We start from the raw sequence: 16,167 nt of genomic DNA, 5'->3' as shown, positions 1-16,167 counted from the left end.
ATCAGCTTGGTGAGACAGGTTTCGGGGTGAACTGGTGCCATCTTCCAGAGGGTGGGTTCAAGAGCGAGTAGGAAGGGAGTATGGAGGCTGCAGAGGGGGACAGCTTTTTCAGCCAGCTTGTCACGAAAGGAGAGGCGGGCGCGTCCCCAGAAGGGGCCGGTGTTCCTCTGGTGCCATGTGCAGTGACCGTGGTCCTTGTCCCTGAGTAGAGGTCAGCGGCCATTAGGAGTTCTTGACGAGTGATGCTGCTGTGAGAAGTAGGTCACCTTTATATTTGGTTGCACATTGCTGTTTTGGCAAGTTGTTTTATTTTTACTCATCGGGGGGTAAAAAATGTAGCCTGCCTCATGTATCTGTCGATTTAACACATGGGCTTGTTTATCACATTGCTGAATGTTTACAAATTTCTGAAACGTTAATCCTCTGTAAAGGCTGGTATTTTACATTTCTCTGTCGTTTTCTCTCTAGCACCCCCTTGAATCTGCCTTTTACACGCCTACCGGAATTGTTGCTTAGTTGCTCAGTTGTGTCTGACTCTTTGCGACCCCCGTGGACTATAGCCCACCAGGCTCCTCTGTCCATGGAATTTTCCCAGCAAGAATCCTGGAGTGGATTGCTGTTTCCTTCTCCAGGGGATCTGCCTGATCCATGGATCGATCCTGCATTTCCTGTGTCTCCTCCATGAGCAGGCAGATTCTTTACCACTGAGCCACCTGGGAAGCTCCCTGCCAGAGCTGGGAATTCCCAAACACAGATCTTTTCTCTGGCTGAAGGGCATCCTGCAGCTCCTCCCGGCTCTCGGGCTGGGATCCCGGCTCCTAGGGAGACACTGAGGCCCCTGGCGTCTGACCCCCGATTCTCCCCCTGCCGAGGCTGCTGCCTTGTGCTTCCCTGCCGGTTCCCCCCTGAGGTCCTGGGCCCCCCACCCCCCGATGGCCCGGGGTGTCCCAGGGCCTTCATTCCCGCCCCAGGCACACGCAGCGGCTGTAGCCTGGCCCCGCTCACCTCCTTCTCCTTCTCTTCAGGGAAGCAGTTCAAGTGCACGGTGTGTGACTACACGGCCGCCCAGAAGCCACAGCTGCTACGGCACATGGAACAGCACGCCTCCTTCAAGGTAAGGGCGCCCGGCAGAGCGGACCTCCAGGTTGGAAGCGCAGCGCTTCTCAGATGGGGAGAGCCTCCTTCCCCTCCCCTTCCGGCTGAGCCAGTGCATGTGGGGCCGTCACAGGGCTGCAGGCCCACTCCCGTGCAAGTGTAGCACTTCTCTGTACTTTGGGAACCAGGTCCAGGAAGAGTGTTATGGGGATGCAGACTGGAGAAAAGGCTTACTCTTGCTGCAGTAGGAGGTATAGAACAGGCTTTTGGACTCGGTGGGATTAGGAGAGGGTGGCATGATTTGAGAGAATAGCGTTAAAACTTATATATTACCATATGTAAAGTAGGCAGCCAGTGCGAGTTTGATGCATGACACAGGGCGTCCAGAGCCAGCGCTCTGTGACAGCCTGGAGGGACCATCACAATATTGGAATTATCCTCCATTTAAAATGAATAAATAGATTTAAAAATGTGTGTATCTTAGAAAAACCTGGCGTGATTTAGAGCAAAGAGTATCTTTTTAAGGACAAGTGTGTGCACTGTCAGATCCTGGACTGCCCTGACGTGGCAGGTGTGATGATGCTGGGCTGGCAGGCGCCGGTGAGAGAGCTGGAGACAGGCTCACATGCCTGGCACGGCACCAGCCTGCAACAGGGGCTCTGGAGACCCTGGCTCTCCTGATCTCTGCTTATTCTCTCAGTACCTCCAGTTGATGTTTCTTCCATGTAGATGGTAATTCCCCTGGACCATGGCTTATGGTGGTTACTGGCAGCAAGACCTCTGGTCCCCTGAATTTGTTTCAGAAAAAGTACTGCTCAGCACTTGGCAACTTGACCCTTAAAATCAGTGCTGCTATTGCTGGCATGCACATGTGGAGACAGGAACACGATGCTGTGAAATGTTTGTTGAAATCACGTCCACCACTGGGTCCCGGTAGAACGTGAAAGGGACTGTGAACCACACTTGGAGGTTGCATTTATTGAGCATCTCCTGTGTGCCCGCATCATGCCAGGAACTTCACCCACTTCACTCTGATTCCACACAGTAGATGTCATTGCTCAGATTTGACATCTGAACAGCCTGCATCTCAGACAAGTGACCCCCATGCATCTTGACTTGACGCCCAGATCCACAAACTTCAGTCGCTGTTAGAATCTCAGCCAGCCTGTGTCATCACCCTTTTTGAGGTGACACTCCCTGTCAACAAGTTCATCTGATGCTCAGAACAGCCTTGGGGTGAACTCACAGGAAGCCCATGATCCCTCCTCTTGTTAAGAAGCCAGATGCCTTGGGGTGGGATGAGGGCTCTGGTGGTTTAACTGCCCAGGAGGTGAGAGAGCCAGAACTGGGGCTTGGCCTCAGGGTCCCAGGCCTGGGTGTCCCTCACCAGATCTCAGCCCTTCGCTGTTGGCAGAGAGGGGCCAGTTGGGGCATCTGAGGCTGCCATGCCTGTCGATTCTGTAGCCTCTTTATCGTCTGTACTGAACATGGGTTTCTTAGGTGGGATCCACGTGTCACCCAGCGGGAGTGCGAAATGTCTCAATCGGGATGTTCTGTGTTTGCATACATTGTACATAGTGAAAGTTCAGGGCTTTATGTCCATTCCGCAGCTCTTAGACGTGTTTCTTTGAGGAGGGACTCTGGATTCCCTAGACTGGTGCAGTGACAGGTTTGGAGGATGCACGCCAGGGCGACTTTGACTTCACAGATGAGAGACGCAGACCCAGGGAGGCTGATTTCTATCCTTGCTGTTCCAGGGTCAGAGTTAGACTTCTAATCTGTTCTAGGTCTCAGTGTGGAGCATCTTCCCTTCCTAACCAGACATAGCTGAAAGGTTCTCTGCCCTGAAATCCTTGTGGATTTGTTCCTCAGTTTTACATCTCTAGTTTGTATGCAGAAGAAGTGCATTTGGGGATGGTTTAATTGAGGTATGTGTGGTCTCCATCCACAGCTGCACTGGGGGGCTTTGGGAGCCCCACTAAGCTGGACCCCAAGTCTTGCCCAGTTTCCCGTGGGCTCCCTGTGGATGTAGGTGTAACCCCCGGCTGAGTGGTGCCCCTGCTGGGGATGAGGTTCAGTCTTGAGTGAGAACCAGTGAGTCAGTCCTGGGCTCCTCCCTTCCTTCAGGTCTTGGTGCTCTTCTTGTAAACACGTGTGTAAGTCATGCTTCTCAATTGCCTGGGGCCAGCGAGGCAAAATGAAGCTGACGCCTGCCAGCTGCCCTCATCCCAACAGTAATTGTCCTTTTCCTTTCCTCTCGGTCCATTAGTTTTCCATTACGTTGTTACAAATTACCTCCACCTTCGTGACTTAAACAGCACAAGTTCATTGTCTTAGGGTCTCCGTGGTTCAGAATTCCAGCATGGGCCCCTTTGTCTGTCTGCAAAGCCAGTGGCCATCCTCATCCTTCTCCTCCTCTGATTCTCTTCTGCCCCCCTCTTCCAGCTCGTTTGGACCCTAGTGACTACAGTGCATGCACTTAGATAACCCAGGACAGTATTATCTTAAAGCCAGAGGATCAGCAACCTTAGTTCTACCTGGGTCTTAATTCCTTTTTGCCTTATACATAAGGTTCCAGAGATTAGGACATGGTCATCTTTGTGCTTAGTCACTCAGTCGTGTCTGACTCTTTGGGACCCCATGGACCATAGCTTGCCAGGCTCCTCTGTCCATGACATTCTTCAGGCAAGCAGACTGGAGTGGGTAGCCATTCCCTTCTCCAGAGGATCTTCCCAACCCAGGGATGGAACCCGGGTCTCCTGCCTTGCAAGCAGTCATCTTCAGGGAGGGTGTTATTCTGCCCCTGAATTCCCCTCCTCTTTTTCCTTCCTCTCACATCTACTCTGTGGTAGAAAATTTTCATCCATGCCAATAAACATAGCATGCATCTCCCACTTTCCCTTTTCCTACCCTCAGTAAGCGTGATGAAGAAGTCAAGCCTCAGTGTTTTCCCATCCCAAGATGAGACTTCCAGTCTTGGGGCAGCATTGCTCATCTGTTGCAGTGGGCTTGCTAGAGGAAACAAGTTTGCCTGGAAACAGTTTGCTTCTCTAGACCTGGATGTGTGACTTTCAATATATAATTTGTATCAGGAAACACGGTAATAAGGGCAGACTCCTGTATCACCTTTTAAAATTACATGATACACCTTATGTATTTTTTAAGAATGAAATTAAAATGTGTTCACTAAATAAGATTTGGAAAATGCTTTCTGATCCTTTCCCCTGGAGGAATCTTTGGTGATATTTTTAGACACGATCGAGGTCACACCGTGAATGAGCACTTTATTTTTTGATGGGGATTAGCATGTCGGCTTTATCAGTGATAAAGCTCTATTGGAGAATGTGGCTTAGACAAGTGACCAGATGGTTTGCTAAGAATGCCCCACTCCTAAGTTTGAGTAATCTCAACAGCTAAAGGCTAGACTGGGGCACCTACATGCTTTAGGCATTGTACATATTGCCTTGCCTTTTTAATTAAAAAACTTTTTAAAAAATTTTTGGCTGTGTTGGTTCTTCGTGAGCTTTCTCTAGTTGTGGTATCTGAGCTTCTCATTGGGGTAGCTTCTCTTGTTGTGGAGACAGACTCTGTATCTCAGGCTGCGTAGTTGTGGCACGTGGGCTTAGTTGCCCTGCAGGATATGGAATCTTAATGGAGCATCAGGGATCGAACTCATGTTCCCTTTATTGGCAGGTGGATTCCTAACTACTGTACCACCGGTCCAGTACTGCCTTTTTTTTAAAAAAAAAATTGTCATTTCATAGGCCTTTTCTCATTACATGAAAATTCATTTATTAACTATGTTTAATGGCTGCATAAGGATGAGACTCATAGTTTTAATTAACCATTCCCCTCATAACTGCACAGTTTGGTCATTCCCAGTTCTTGCTGTTGTAAGTAGCCCTGTAGTGGTCATCATCCCCAAAGCATTTCCAGTTCAGTTCGATCACTCAGTTGTGTCCAATTCTTTGTGACCCTCTGGACTACAGCACGCCAGGCCTCCCTGTCCATCACCAACTCCCGGAGTTTAGTCAAACTTATGTCCGTTGAGTTGGTGATGCCATCCAACCATCTCATCCTCTGTCATCCCCTTCTCCTCCTGCCCTCAATCTTTCCCAGCATCAGGGTCTTTTCCAGTGAGTCAGTTCTTCACATCAGGTGGCTAAAATATTGGAGTTTCAGCTTCAGCAACAATCCTTCCGATGAATATTCAGGGCTGATTTCCTTTAGGATGGACTGGTTGGATCTCCTTGCTGTCCAAGGGACTCTCAAGAGTCTTCTCCAGCACCACAGTTCAAAAGCATCAATTCTTCGGCACTCAGCTTTCTTTATAGTCCGACTCTCACAACCATACATGACTACTGGAAAAAACATAGCCTTGACTAGATGGATCTTTGCTGGCAAAGTAATGTCTCTGCTTTTCCATGTCACCCTAAATTCCATGGACTGTGAAACACCGGGTGAAGCCTGCCAGACCACTGAGGATTCACAAACAGTGAAGGTGTTGTATATGCTTCTTGAAGCTGTAAAAAAAGTGCATTCCCTAGGGTGGAGCTGACACCTAGCCTTAAAGAGATGCCAGGGAAGGTGCTCGGATGAGAGGAACCAGTGCTGAGCGGGGAGTCTCTCAACAGACACAGGCTTGTCCTCACGTCCCGGAAGCTCTGTGCTTCTCACACGTAAACAAGCCACACGCTGTGCTGGAAGCAGCGTGGTCAACAGGCAGACTCACTTGGTGGAGTTTTCTCTGTTAGGCTCAGATGAACCCGTGACTCTGCTGATAGAAATGTCCTCAGTCATAGGGCTGGTGGATACCATGCCAGTCTCCCTGCACTTTAATAGTAAAGAGTAACTTTATTTAATTTAAAAACATTTTAAAATAATTTTAGTCTGATCATAGTTTCAACTTGTGTTTGCAAATCACTCATTCTAAGTATTTTCCGGGTGTTAGGTTTTCCTTGTATGTACTTTTAAGACGTTGGTGCTATTTTACTTTTGTTGTTGTTTATGGCCTTGGAGTTAGGCAGACGAGGGTCAAAATCTGGATGCCACTGCTTACTAACTAGGTTACCTTCTGGGATTCTGATCCTTCGCCTTTTTGGGCCATTGTCTCCTTGCTTGGAAATTGCGAACGAACAATGATACCGTTATTTCAAGGGCTGCTTTAAGAAGGAGGGGTTGATTTGAGGGAGCAGATTAGAAGGAAAGTGTCCCCAGAGCTTGGGGCAGACTCGGACCATTAGCCCTGTGCAGGCCAGCCTGAGGGAGGAGGTGCTGGGAGGATCTCAGACTTGCTGTCGTAGTAACAAGATCGGGGGTGGAGCAGCTCTGGCCTCAGGCACCTTTCCCATCAGACTAGTTCTCTTTCAGTAAGCCTGGAGGCCAGCCCAGCATCCTCGACTCCACTGCAGTCTGTGTGCTTCTGACGCAGGCACTCCACAAGTCCAAGCTGCCAGCCACTGTGCTGGGTTTCGAACTGTGAGGTAAAGGTCCTGTCTGGGTGTGCATACGAAGAGCACTCCTGTGCATGGCATAGAGCTGATCTTGTTAGTGCCCGTGTGTGTGTGTCTGCATGCCTCTGCACAGCCCCTCTGACTCTCACTGCTCTTTGATGGCAGTACTCAGTCCGTTTGCATTTAATGTAAGTTTTGACGCGCCTCAGCGGGCAGTTAACGTTGACGTTCTCCGTCATGTTGGTTCTTCAATCCTCTCATCTTCTCTTCTGGCTTCTTTTGGGTGAATTAGGTGTTTTCCAGGTTTCCATTTTGTCTTGTCTGTTGACTTTTTCCTCTGAGAGTAGAAATTTTCTTTTTCAGGTACGCTTTTTAGGACAGATGTAGAACTACAGAAAAATTGTCACAGTAATATGGAGAGTTTCCATACCCCACATACCCCGTCTCTCCTGTTATCAGCATCTGGAGTTTATATAGCACATTTGCTGCATGAGCTGCATGTCACTATTAGCTAAAGTCCATATTTTATTCAGATTTCCCTACATTCTACCTGATGTCCTTTTTCTGTTCCAGGAGCCTATTAGGATGCTGTATTGCGTTTAGTCACGATGTCTAGGCTGCTTTTGGACGGGACAGTGTCTCAGACTTTCCCCAGTTTTTTGATGGCCTTGGCAGTTTCGAGGAGTACTAGTGAATAGTACTCAGTCGTGTCTGACTCTTTGCAACCCCATGAACTATACAGTCCTTGGAATTCTCCAGGCCAGAATATTGGGATGGGTAGCCTTTCCCTTTTCCAGGGGATCTTCCCAACTCAGAGATCGAACCCAGGTCTCCTGCATTGCAGGCAGATTCTTTACCACCTGAGCCACAAGGGAAGCCCAAGAATACTGGAGTGGGTAGCCTATCCCTTCTCTAACAGATCTTCCCGACACAGGAATCGAACTGGGGTCTCCTGCATGGCAGGCGGATTCTTTACCGGTTGAGCTACCAGGGAAGCCTTTGGAGTACTGATGAGGTATTTTACAGCATATTCCTCAGCTAGGATTTGTTTACTTTTTAGATATACCTTTTTTTAAAATTTAGTTTTTGTTGTTTTTTTCTGTTTTAGTCACTACTGTAGACATTACACCCTGCATATTCTAACACATTCTACACTATGTATTCTAAAACTAACTAACTGCAGGTATGCTATTTCATAAACAATGGAAAAACTATGAATCATAATTCATATTACTCCCCTCCTACCCTTTGGGTTCTTATTGTCACATATATCATTTCCCTTTGTGTTCTAAACTCCTCAATGTAGTAGTATGTTTTTCTTTAAAGAGCATTTAAAAATAGATATGAAAAATAATCTTAAAATTTCTTTTTCGTTTACTTGCTTAGCCTTTCTGGTGTTGTTTATCTTTTCCTGCAAGCCTAGCTTCCATGTGATAAATTCTCCTTCAATTTGGAGAACTTCTTTTAGCATTTGTTATATGCTGGTTTGCTGGAGTTTAATCATTTTAGCTTGTGTCTGTTTGGAAATTCTTTGTCTTCATTTCTAGAGGACTGTGTTGATGACTGTAGCTTTCTAGGGGGACATCACTCTAAAGGTATTGTTGCATTACATTTTGTCTTTTATTATTTTTGAGCCTTATCATTTCCTCTTATATATAATGGTTTCCCCCCCTCTGACTTAAATATTTAAGATTTTTTTTCCTCTTTGTTTTTTCATTGTATTAACGTCATTAACCTTAGGTGTGGTTTCCTAGTGTTTACTTTCCTGATGTTTTAAATCTGTTGGTTGATATCATGGGTGAGGTTTTGGCCATTCTCAGCCGTGATCTCTTTGAATACTGCTTCTGCCTCATTTGTCTTCTCTTTTTTCCCTGTGACTGTAATACCTCCTGTATTGAACTGTTTGATATCTCACAGCATTCAGATGATTTCTTTCTTTCTCTCTCTAATTCTTCTTTCTCTTTGTGCTTCAGTTTATGTGATTTGTATTAATCTTTAAGTTTACTTATTCTTTCTCTGATATGTCAGTTCTGCTGTTTAGATGTTCAAATGAATTATTCATTTCCGGGTTTCTTTGATTTATAGCATTTACATTTTGTTCTTTTTCCTCTGCTAAAACGTACATATCATTTGTTCACACATGTTTTCCATTAGAGTCTTGGACATTTTTATCATCTTTATTTAAATATTTCTGTCTAGTAATTTCAACATCTGAGCAATCTGTGCCTCAGTTTCTGTTGACTTTTTTCCCTGAATTGAGTTACATTTTCTTCTTTGCACATCTCATAATATTTACTTGGATGCTTGATGTTACATGTGGAAGAACAGTAGAGCCTGATCCCCATTGCAGTGGGGACCACACAGAGGATAGCAGGCCTGATGCTGTCCTTTCGAAGGTGTGATTGCGAGCGTGGCCCTTGGTTGGTGCATGGTTGCTGGGATGGTCCTGTGTCTCTGTGGCTTTCTGCTCCCTGGGCAGCTCTTTCCCATCCCTGCCCAGCCTCAGGAGAGCATGCAGTGTACCTGCTGAAGGCTCCATGCTTTGATGAGGGTGGTAGTGGGCTTCCTCTCTCCTGTCCCGTGTCAGCCCAGGAGTCCTTGCTGCCTTTTCTGTGCACCCAGTGTGTGCCAGGGCAGGCAGTGTTGGGGTGAAGCCAGGCTCGTGTCTGATGCCAGGCTCGTGGGTCTGGGGAGAACCATCTTTGTGTAAAAAGCAAGTACATTATCTGCTGCGAGACAGTTATGCACTAAGCTCTGTGGGAACCCCAAAGAGTAGCTAACTATTCCAATTCTGTCATTTTTTTAGAAGCTATGTTGTAATTGAGTTAATAGAGTATTATGTTATCATATAAAATCTATAGCTGTTGAAACCTATAGCAACTGAAAAGTTATGGTTGACCGATGTTCACAAATCAAAGGGAATTCGTGTAATCCCTTGTTGTATTTCTGACAATGAACTTGGTCCCAGAGGTGTTCATTCACAATGTGTCCATGGGAAGCTGAGTCAAGTATTCTATATAGAAGATGCCAGACAGCTGAGCTCATGGAATGGGTAAGGGGCTTAGATGCTGAACTGCGCAGAGGGGCTATTTGGACAAAGTCAGCCAGGATGTGGTTGTGTAACTAAATCACTCCCAGCTTCCAGTCTAAACTTAGTAAACAAGGAAGTGTAAGTACAGAAATGATCTCAAAGAAGCAGAGTGTTGGGAACCACACATTCGTAAACAATTCAAGTTAATCCTCAGTCTGAGATCCTCAGTATCCCCCAGCATGCTGAGTCACCTGGTGTTGCTTGTAGCAAGCATCATGGCTTTATTTCTGCTACGACATCTGTTACCCAGGAGGTGGTTTCGTGCTTCCACCAGAAACTTCGGCCACAGGGAAGTGGTGGCCCAGTGGCTAACACTCTGAGCTCCCAATGCAGGTGGCCTGGGTTCGGTCCCTGGTCGGGAAACTAGATTCTGCATGCTGCAACTAAGGCGTGGTGCGCCAAATAAATAAATACAAAAAAAAAATAAGCTCTCACCACAGTGTTGAATGTTCAAGTATCTTGTGTCAGAAAAAAAAGACAGATGGACTGATCCCTTTTATAATAGCCATCTGCTGGGCATTACAACAGGTGTGTCAGTATTTACCTTATTTTGCCTTCTAAGATGCTATGATGTAGGTATTAATCTTCCCGTTTTACAGATGAGGAAACAGGCCCAGAGCCCCGTTAAGTAATATACTCAGAAATAACAGTTGGTGAGTAGTGGAGCTGGGATGTTGAGCTGTATCTTCGTAGACAAAGCTACCCTGGTCCCCCACCCTCCACTTTCTTTACTCTCAAGCCAAGTGGAGGGACATTTTGACCCACTTGACCTCTTTACCCCTCACTGCTTTGATTGTGTAAGCCTGCAGTTGGATGTTTATCCATCAAAACTCCAACAAAATCTTTATGTAAAATGATGACTGAGTGTAAACTTAGCAGCCATAGCATTTCCCAAGTTCAGTGGAAATTAGTGAACCACGGTACAAAGAGAGTAAGAAGTCAAGTGGAGGGTTGTTGTTAGTAGTGTTTATTTTGCTTTTCAGTTCTTAATTTCCACAAAAGTGAAGAATCTGAGACTGTTTCCCTTTTTTCCTTTAAGTGTGTGTGTGTGTGTGTGTGTGTGTGTGTGTGTGTGTGGAGGAGGAAGGGTCATGGTGGGGAGCAGAGGGTCAGAGGGGGCCATTTATTTATTTTGAACTGAAACATCTCTGCTCAAAACCTGTTGCACTATCTTCAGCTTCCTTGTATTTTAGATTTTTTAAAACACTTTGGGGGAGATAAAAAAGGGAAATTGGATTGTTTTATGTTAAATTAAAATCCTGTCTGTCTAGCAGTATGCAGTGCATTCTCGGGAAATATTGCATTTTGACAGCATAAGTGATTACCAAAAAAATCAGTAATTGGAGAACGCTGAAGAGTCTTCTAAGCTCTTTCATGGAAAGCAATTAGTATGGATTGATTTACTGTTATTTATCGTGATGAGATAATTGCCTCAATGTAAAGCCATTTTGGAGCTTGTGGTACCCCATGGCTTTAAAACATTTATTTTTTTAAATTGTTTAATTTGTCTCAGGCCAGATTTTACAGCAGAGGTGGCTTTGTGCTTGGTGAATTGTGTGAAAACTTGGCTTTTTTCTCTCTGAATCCTTGGTCCCAATCTTGGTTTTGTTTCCCTGTTGTGGTTGGCCCAGGAATGAAGTCCCAGCCTTGTGCTCTCAGGTTTACAATCCTCAAAAGACAAGCCCCCCGCTCCCCCTCAAAAAAAAATCACAGTTCTCTTCTCTTCTGCATAGATGGGCAGCTTTGACTGAGGGTTCAGGCTGCAGAGCATGGTGTGGCTGGTGGGACAAGGAGAAGGGGGTGGTGCTCTTGTTCACATCGGCAGCATCCCTTCAAAGGCTTTGGCACAAACCTCTTTTTTTTTTTTAATGAAAAAACTGTTTTGCCTACACCATGTAGCATCTGGGATCTAGTTCCCCCACCAGGGATTGAACCCTCCTGCAGTAGAGCACAGAGTCTTAACCACTGCTGTGCATGTGTGCCAAGTTGCTTCAGTCATGTCTAACTCTTTGCAATGCTATAGACTGTGGCCCACCAGGCTGCAGTCCTCTGTCCATGGCATTCTCCAGGCAAGAATAATGGAGTGGGTTGCTGTGCCCTCCTCTGGGGATCTTCCCGACCCAAGGATCGAACCCACATTTCGGGTTCTTTACCACTAGTGCCACCCGGGAAGCCCAACCTCTGAACCATCAGAATTTCTGGCACAAAACTCTTTAAGGGTTGATTGTCAGGAACGTGAGTCCATGGATGTCCACTTGTCCCCAGCCCTCCTTGGGATGCAGGTCCTTTCCTTTCTGGAGTGTATCTCTTTGCCTCTGCCTCTGTGTCCCTTTTTTCCTTGTCTGTCCCCTGTGGCCGTCTGTGCATCCTTAGGCTCTTTGTGTGTGTGTTGGGTTGGGGGTTAGTGTACCAGTCCCTGCGCTTGGTTCTGCATGTGTGTAGTTCACATCTGTCTCTGAACTCAGGCTGAGGAGGAGGCGAGGGAGCCAGGATTCTGGATACAAATACTCTCTAGGAATGTCCCTTCTCAGCATCACCACATGCACGTTTTTCTTTTTGAGTGGTTCACTCCCCAGACTGGTACAGACATACTCTTTGGCAATTGACCTGGCCAGTGTGTGTTTCTCTTGCTACAGGGTGAGGGGCCTGCACGTGGCTCTGCTGAAAGGGAGCAGGCTGTGAGGACGTCCTCTGAAAATGTGTGAAGTGTTACAGTCTCCTAGCTCAGGACCTCATCCTGAACATCTGCCAAAGCCCAGGCTTTTAATTTTTTCCATGATGTCTGATGGTACCTATGGAGGAGCTGGAAGGCTTTGAGCAAATACTGAAAATGTATTTGCTCCACTCATGACGAAGGTTGGGAGCTGGAACGAGCATAACGGAGGGTTATGAGCGTTCATTCAGTGCCTGAGGCTGGGAACGGATGACAAAGGGTCAATACGCCCGGCCTTGAAGCGTTCAAAGGCTTCCTTTTGACCACCTGTTTCTTGGAGCAAGGACTGTTGTTTCATGATAAGACTCCCTTTAGTGTTTTGCCAAGGCTATGTTATGTCTTGGGAGGTGGGAACTGTATTTTATGCTTAAATACTTTGATGTTTATCAGGAAAGGCTACGTGCAAGTCTGCTTTATGCTCTGTTCCCTGAGACCATGAAACTGCGCAGCTGGATAATAAACTTCGTCAGTCCACTAGAGGCTGTCCCTGAGTGTTCCTTTCAGAGTGCGGTTCTCCGAGCCTTACAGTACCTGGCAGATGGTGTGGTTCCTTGTTTATGTTAGAATGTTTCATCTGTGAGGCACTTTGTTCTAGTTTTTGTTCTAGACTCAGCATGGAGGCAACACTTAATTATTATTTGTAGAGTGAGCAAATGAGTAAACGAATTGATTCTATAGAACTGCAGTGACAAAGGCTAATCACGGAAGCCATCGAGGTGGAGGCGGGCTTCTGGGCTCCTAGCAAGGCTTGTAGCCACAAGGGCACGGAGTTCAGCGGCTCGTCCTTGCTGGGCCCTGCCTGTTCTTCACCCTGCCCTCAGTTCCCTGCGTGGCCTTGAACCCTCAGTACTTCCTTCTCTCATAGCAGTGAGGGGCAGTGAGGTGAAAGTGAGAAAAAGCGCATGTAACCAAGCATGCTCCCAAGGTCCCGGGGTCTCTAGATTCACCCAGCACTGTGACCCCTGGCTGTGAGCCAGACGTGGCATGAGTCAGGAGGCCCCACGTGGCCCGGCAGGAGCTGTTCTCAGCAAAGGGCAGATTTAATGTCTAGAAGCTTGGTGTTTTTTCATGGCAGACACAGTAAGCCCCGCTTCATCATTGTGTTTCTTTCAGGAGGTGTCTCAGTGGAGATTCCTGTCAAAGGGAATGTGTGCAATCTTTTTCTGGTGCGTTCCTTGGAAACCGGTGGAAATGTAGGCATGGGGGACTTCGGTGTGGCAATGTTGCCTACCATCTGACCCGCAGTTTTGGAGGTGGCGGGGAGCTCCGTGGGCCATGCAGATGGGGGGCTGTGCAGTGAAAGGTCCCCATGGTGGTGCGGGGATAGCGAGGCTGGGGAAGCAAAATGAGCAGCTTGTTTTACCAGAACTTTCCAGGCTGGAGATACTCCTATGAAAACAGCACTATCTTTCTGGTTCTGTAACTGAAAACAGAAAGTCATTTGCAAAACTGAAAATACATCGTAATAGGGAAAGCTGCAGAAATCACCTGTTTAATCCATGCCCCGGTTGAGATTGTTGCTAACGCGGGGCTTGTCTGCACGGGCCTTGTGGTCCGCGCACGAGTGGCTGAGGGCCCCCAGCCCAGCCCAGCTTCATGCTCCTCAGCCTGACTTGGTGCTAGCTTGCATTTTAGAAAATTGCTGTCCCCCTCAGACATTCATGAAAGAAAAATCTCATCTTCCTGCCTGGTTTCTTTGCTGCAGATTTACGGCCGTAAATCTTAGAGGTGTCCTACAGTCCAAGCCCCAGGGCAGCACTCGCATAATCCAGGACATCTCTCCACCGTGTAGCTTGAGTCAGGTTTGGTGATGCTACTGTGATAGTTCATATTTCCTCCGGACCTGTCGCCAGGTCTTTTAGAGAGAGCTCCCAACTGCAGTCTTCTTTTCGAACGTTTTCAGACATGCCGAAGGGCGGATGTGTAAGAACCTCGGTCTGGTGTCAGCATAATTTCCATGACACTGGTGAAAGAAAATAAAGGTAAAAATTGCTTTATATGTCAGGGGATAAATGCCATTGCTGCTGTGCTGTTATTAATATTAATAATGCCGCTCACTGGGTGCTATGCCATTCAAGGCATTTTATCTAAGTTACGTGTAATCATCAAAACCCTTGTGAAGAGAGTTTTTTTGGTCATATATCATCCCATTTGATCACCCATTTCATTTTACTTCTGTTGTTGTGAGATAGAATGTACATCCAGAATGTCAGATGTACACACGAGTATGTGGGGGGGATGAATAATTGTGATGTGAACACTCATGTCCCATTGCCCGGAGATGGACCGTTGCCTGTCCTCAGACCTCCTTCATGGGCCCACCCCCTTCTCTACCCGAGGTGTGACTGTTAACCTGAAAATTACTTTCTGGTTTTCTTAGTGGTTCTACCGTTGGCGTATACATCCCTACACAGACTAATTTCCCTACACAGACTAATTTAGCAACATTGTATGCTTTTAAACTTTATATTATCCATATATCTAGATCTGGATATGTATCTATTTATGGATTTGCATATATATGGATTTATATATATATAAGGGCTTCCCTGGTGGCTCAGACGGTGAAGAATGCACCTGCAATGCAGGACACCAGGGTTCGATCTCTGGGTTGAGAGGATCCCCTGGAGGAAGGCACAGCAACTCACGCCGGTATTCTTGCCTGGAGAATCCATGGACAGAGGAGCCGGGTGGGCTACAGTCCATGGGGTCGCAGAGTGGGACACAACTAAGTGAGCACACACACACACACATATGTAAATCTACATCTAGATATATATCTATATCTAGATATATGGATTTATATGTGGAATTTCTTTTACTCTTTGTTATGAACTGGGCTTTTTTACCAAATGGTATGCTGGTGAGACTGCATGTCATCCTCCTCCATCCATTTTTTTCTTTTTAAACTGATGGTTCTGTCATTTTTTTCTTCTTTTAAACATTATTTATTTATTTGGCTGCACTGGGGTCTTAGCTGTGGCGTGCAGTATCTGACCAGGAATCACACCCAGGCTTCCTGCATTGGGGGCTCGGCGCTTAGCCACTAGACCACCAGGGAAGTCCTGGTCCATACTCCCCAGTGTGAAATAGCGTGTGCTGCACAGCCCTCGCAGGAATGTTCATCCGCTCAGTTCATCCCCTCAGTTGTAGGGGGATGGTGAGGCTCTTTCTATTGTGTCATCGTCACCAGCTCTGCTGCTGTGCACTGTCTGTGCACGTGTCCTGGTGTGCCCGTCCATGAGAACCTCCAGGGTGGATGCCCCTGGCGAGCATTTGGCAGGGCCGTGGGCACGTCTTCAGCTTTACAAGGCGAAGCCCAACCACTTTCCACAGTGGTTGTGCCAGTTTATGCCAGCAGCAGGGGTGCCCGGCCTGGATTCTCTGCTGCTCCATGTTGGGGCAGAGACAGGGGAACGTGCAGGATGGCCAGCCTGCTGGGCCTGTGCTGGCCTCTCCGTGTGGCTTTATTTTCATTTTCATAATGGTTAATGGAATTGGGCCCTTTTCCATAAATTTTTCTGGCCATTTAGATTTATTTTTCTTTCCTTTTTCTTTTTTTTAATACTGCTCAAATATTTCCCCATTTTTTTCTATTGAGTGGTTTTGCTTTCTTGTTTGTTTTCAGGAATCCTTCATGTATCTGGGGTGGGGATCACTTTTTGGGTTACATGTTATAAATACAGTCTCTCATGCTGTGGCTTCCCTATCCCCTCACCACCACCCCCCCTCCATATAATGTCTCAAAGCTGTTACATTTAATGTCATTTTAAGGAACATTTCATCCAGAGTTTTAATTTTAGTTGTGGTTTTTC

The 16,167-nt window shown here is 46.6% G+C and overlaps 1 protein-coding gene across 1 annotated transcript in view; it reads left to right on the top strand.

Annotated features, from left to right (window-relative positions):
- ZFAT (zinc finger and AT-hook domain containing) overlaps positions 1–16,167 on the top strand; it is a 160,880-nt gene that overhangs the window by 103,075 nt on the left and 41,638 nt on the right. Inside the window, exon 11 of the mRNA XM_018058597.1 lies at positions 1,026–1,114. Within this exon, the coding sequence (XP_017914086.1) occupies positions 1,026–1,114 (89 nt within the window). The remainder of the gene's footprint in view (positions 1–1,025; positions 1,115–16,167) is intronic.

The sequence above is a fragment of the Capra hircus genome, chromosome 14 (genome assembly GCF_001704415.2).
Source record: "Capra hircus breed San Clemente chromosome 14, ASM170441v1, whole genome shotgun sequence".
NCBI lineage: Eukaryota > Metazoa > Chordata > Mammalia > Artiodactyla > Bovidae > Capra > Capra hircus.
The sequence above is the reverse complement of the archived record's forward strand: the minus strand, read 5'-3'. Positions and strand labels throughout refer to the sequence as shown.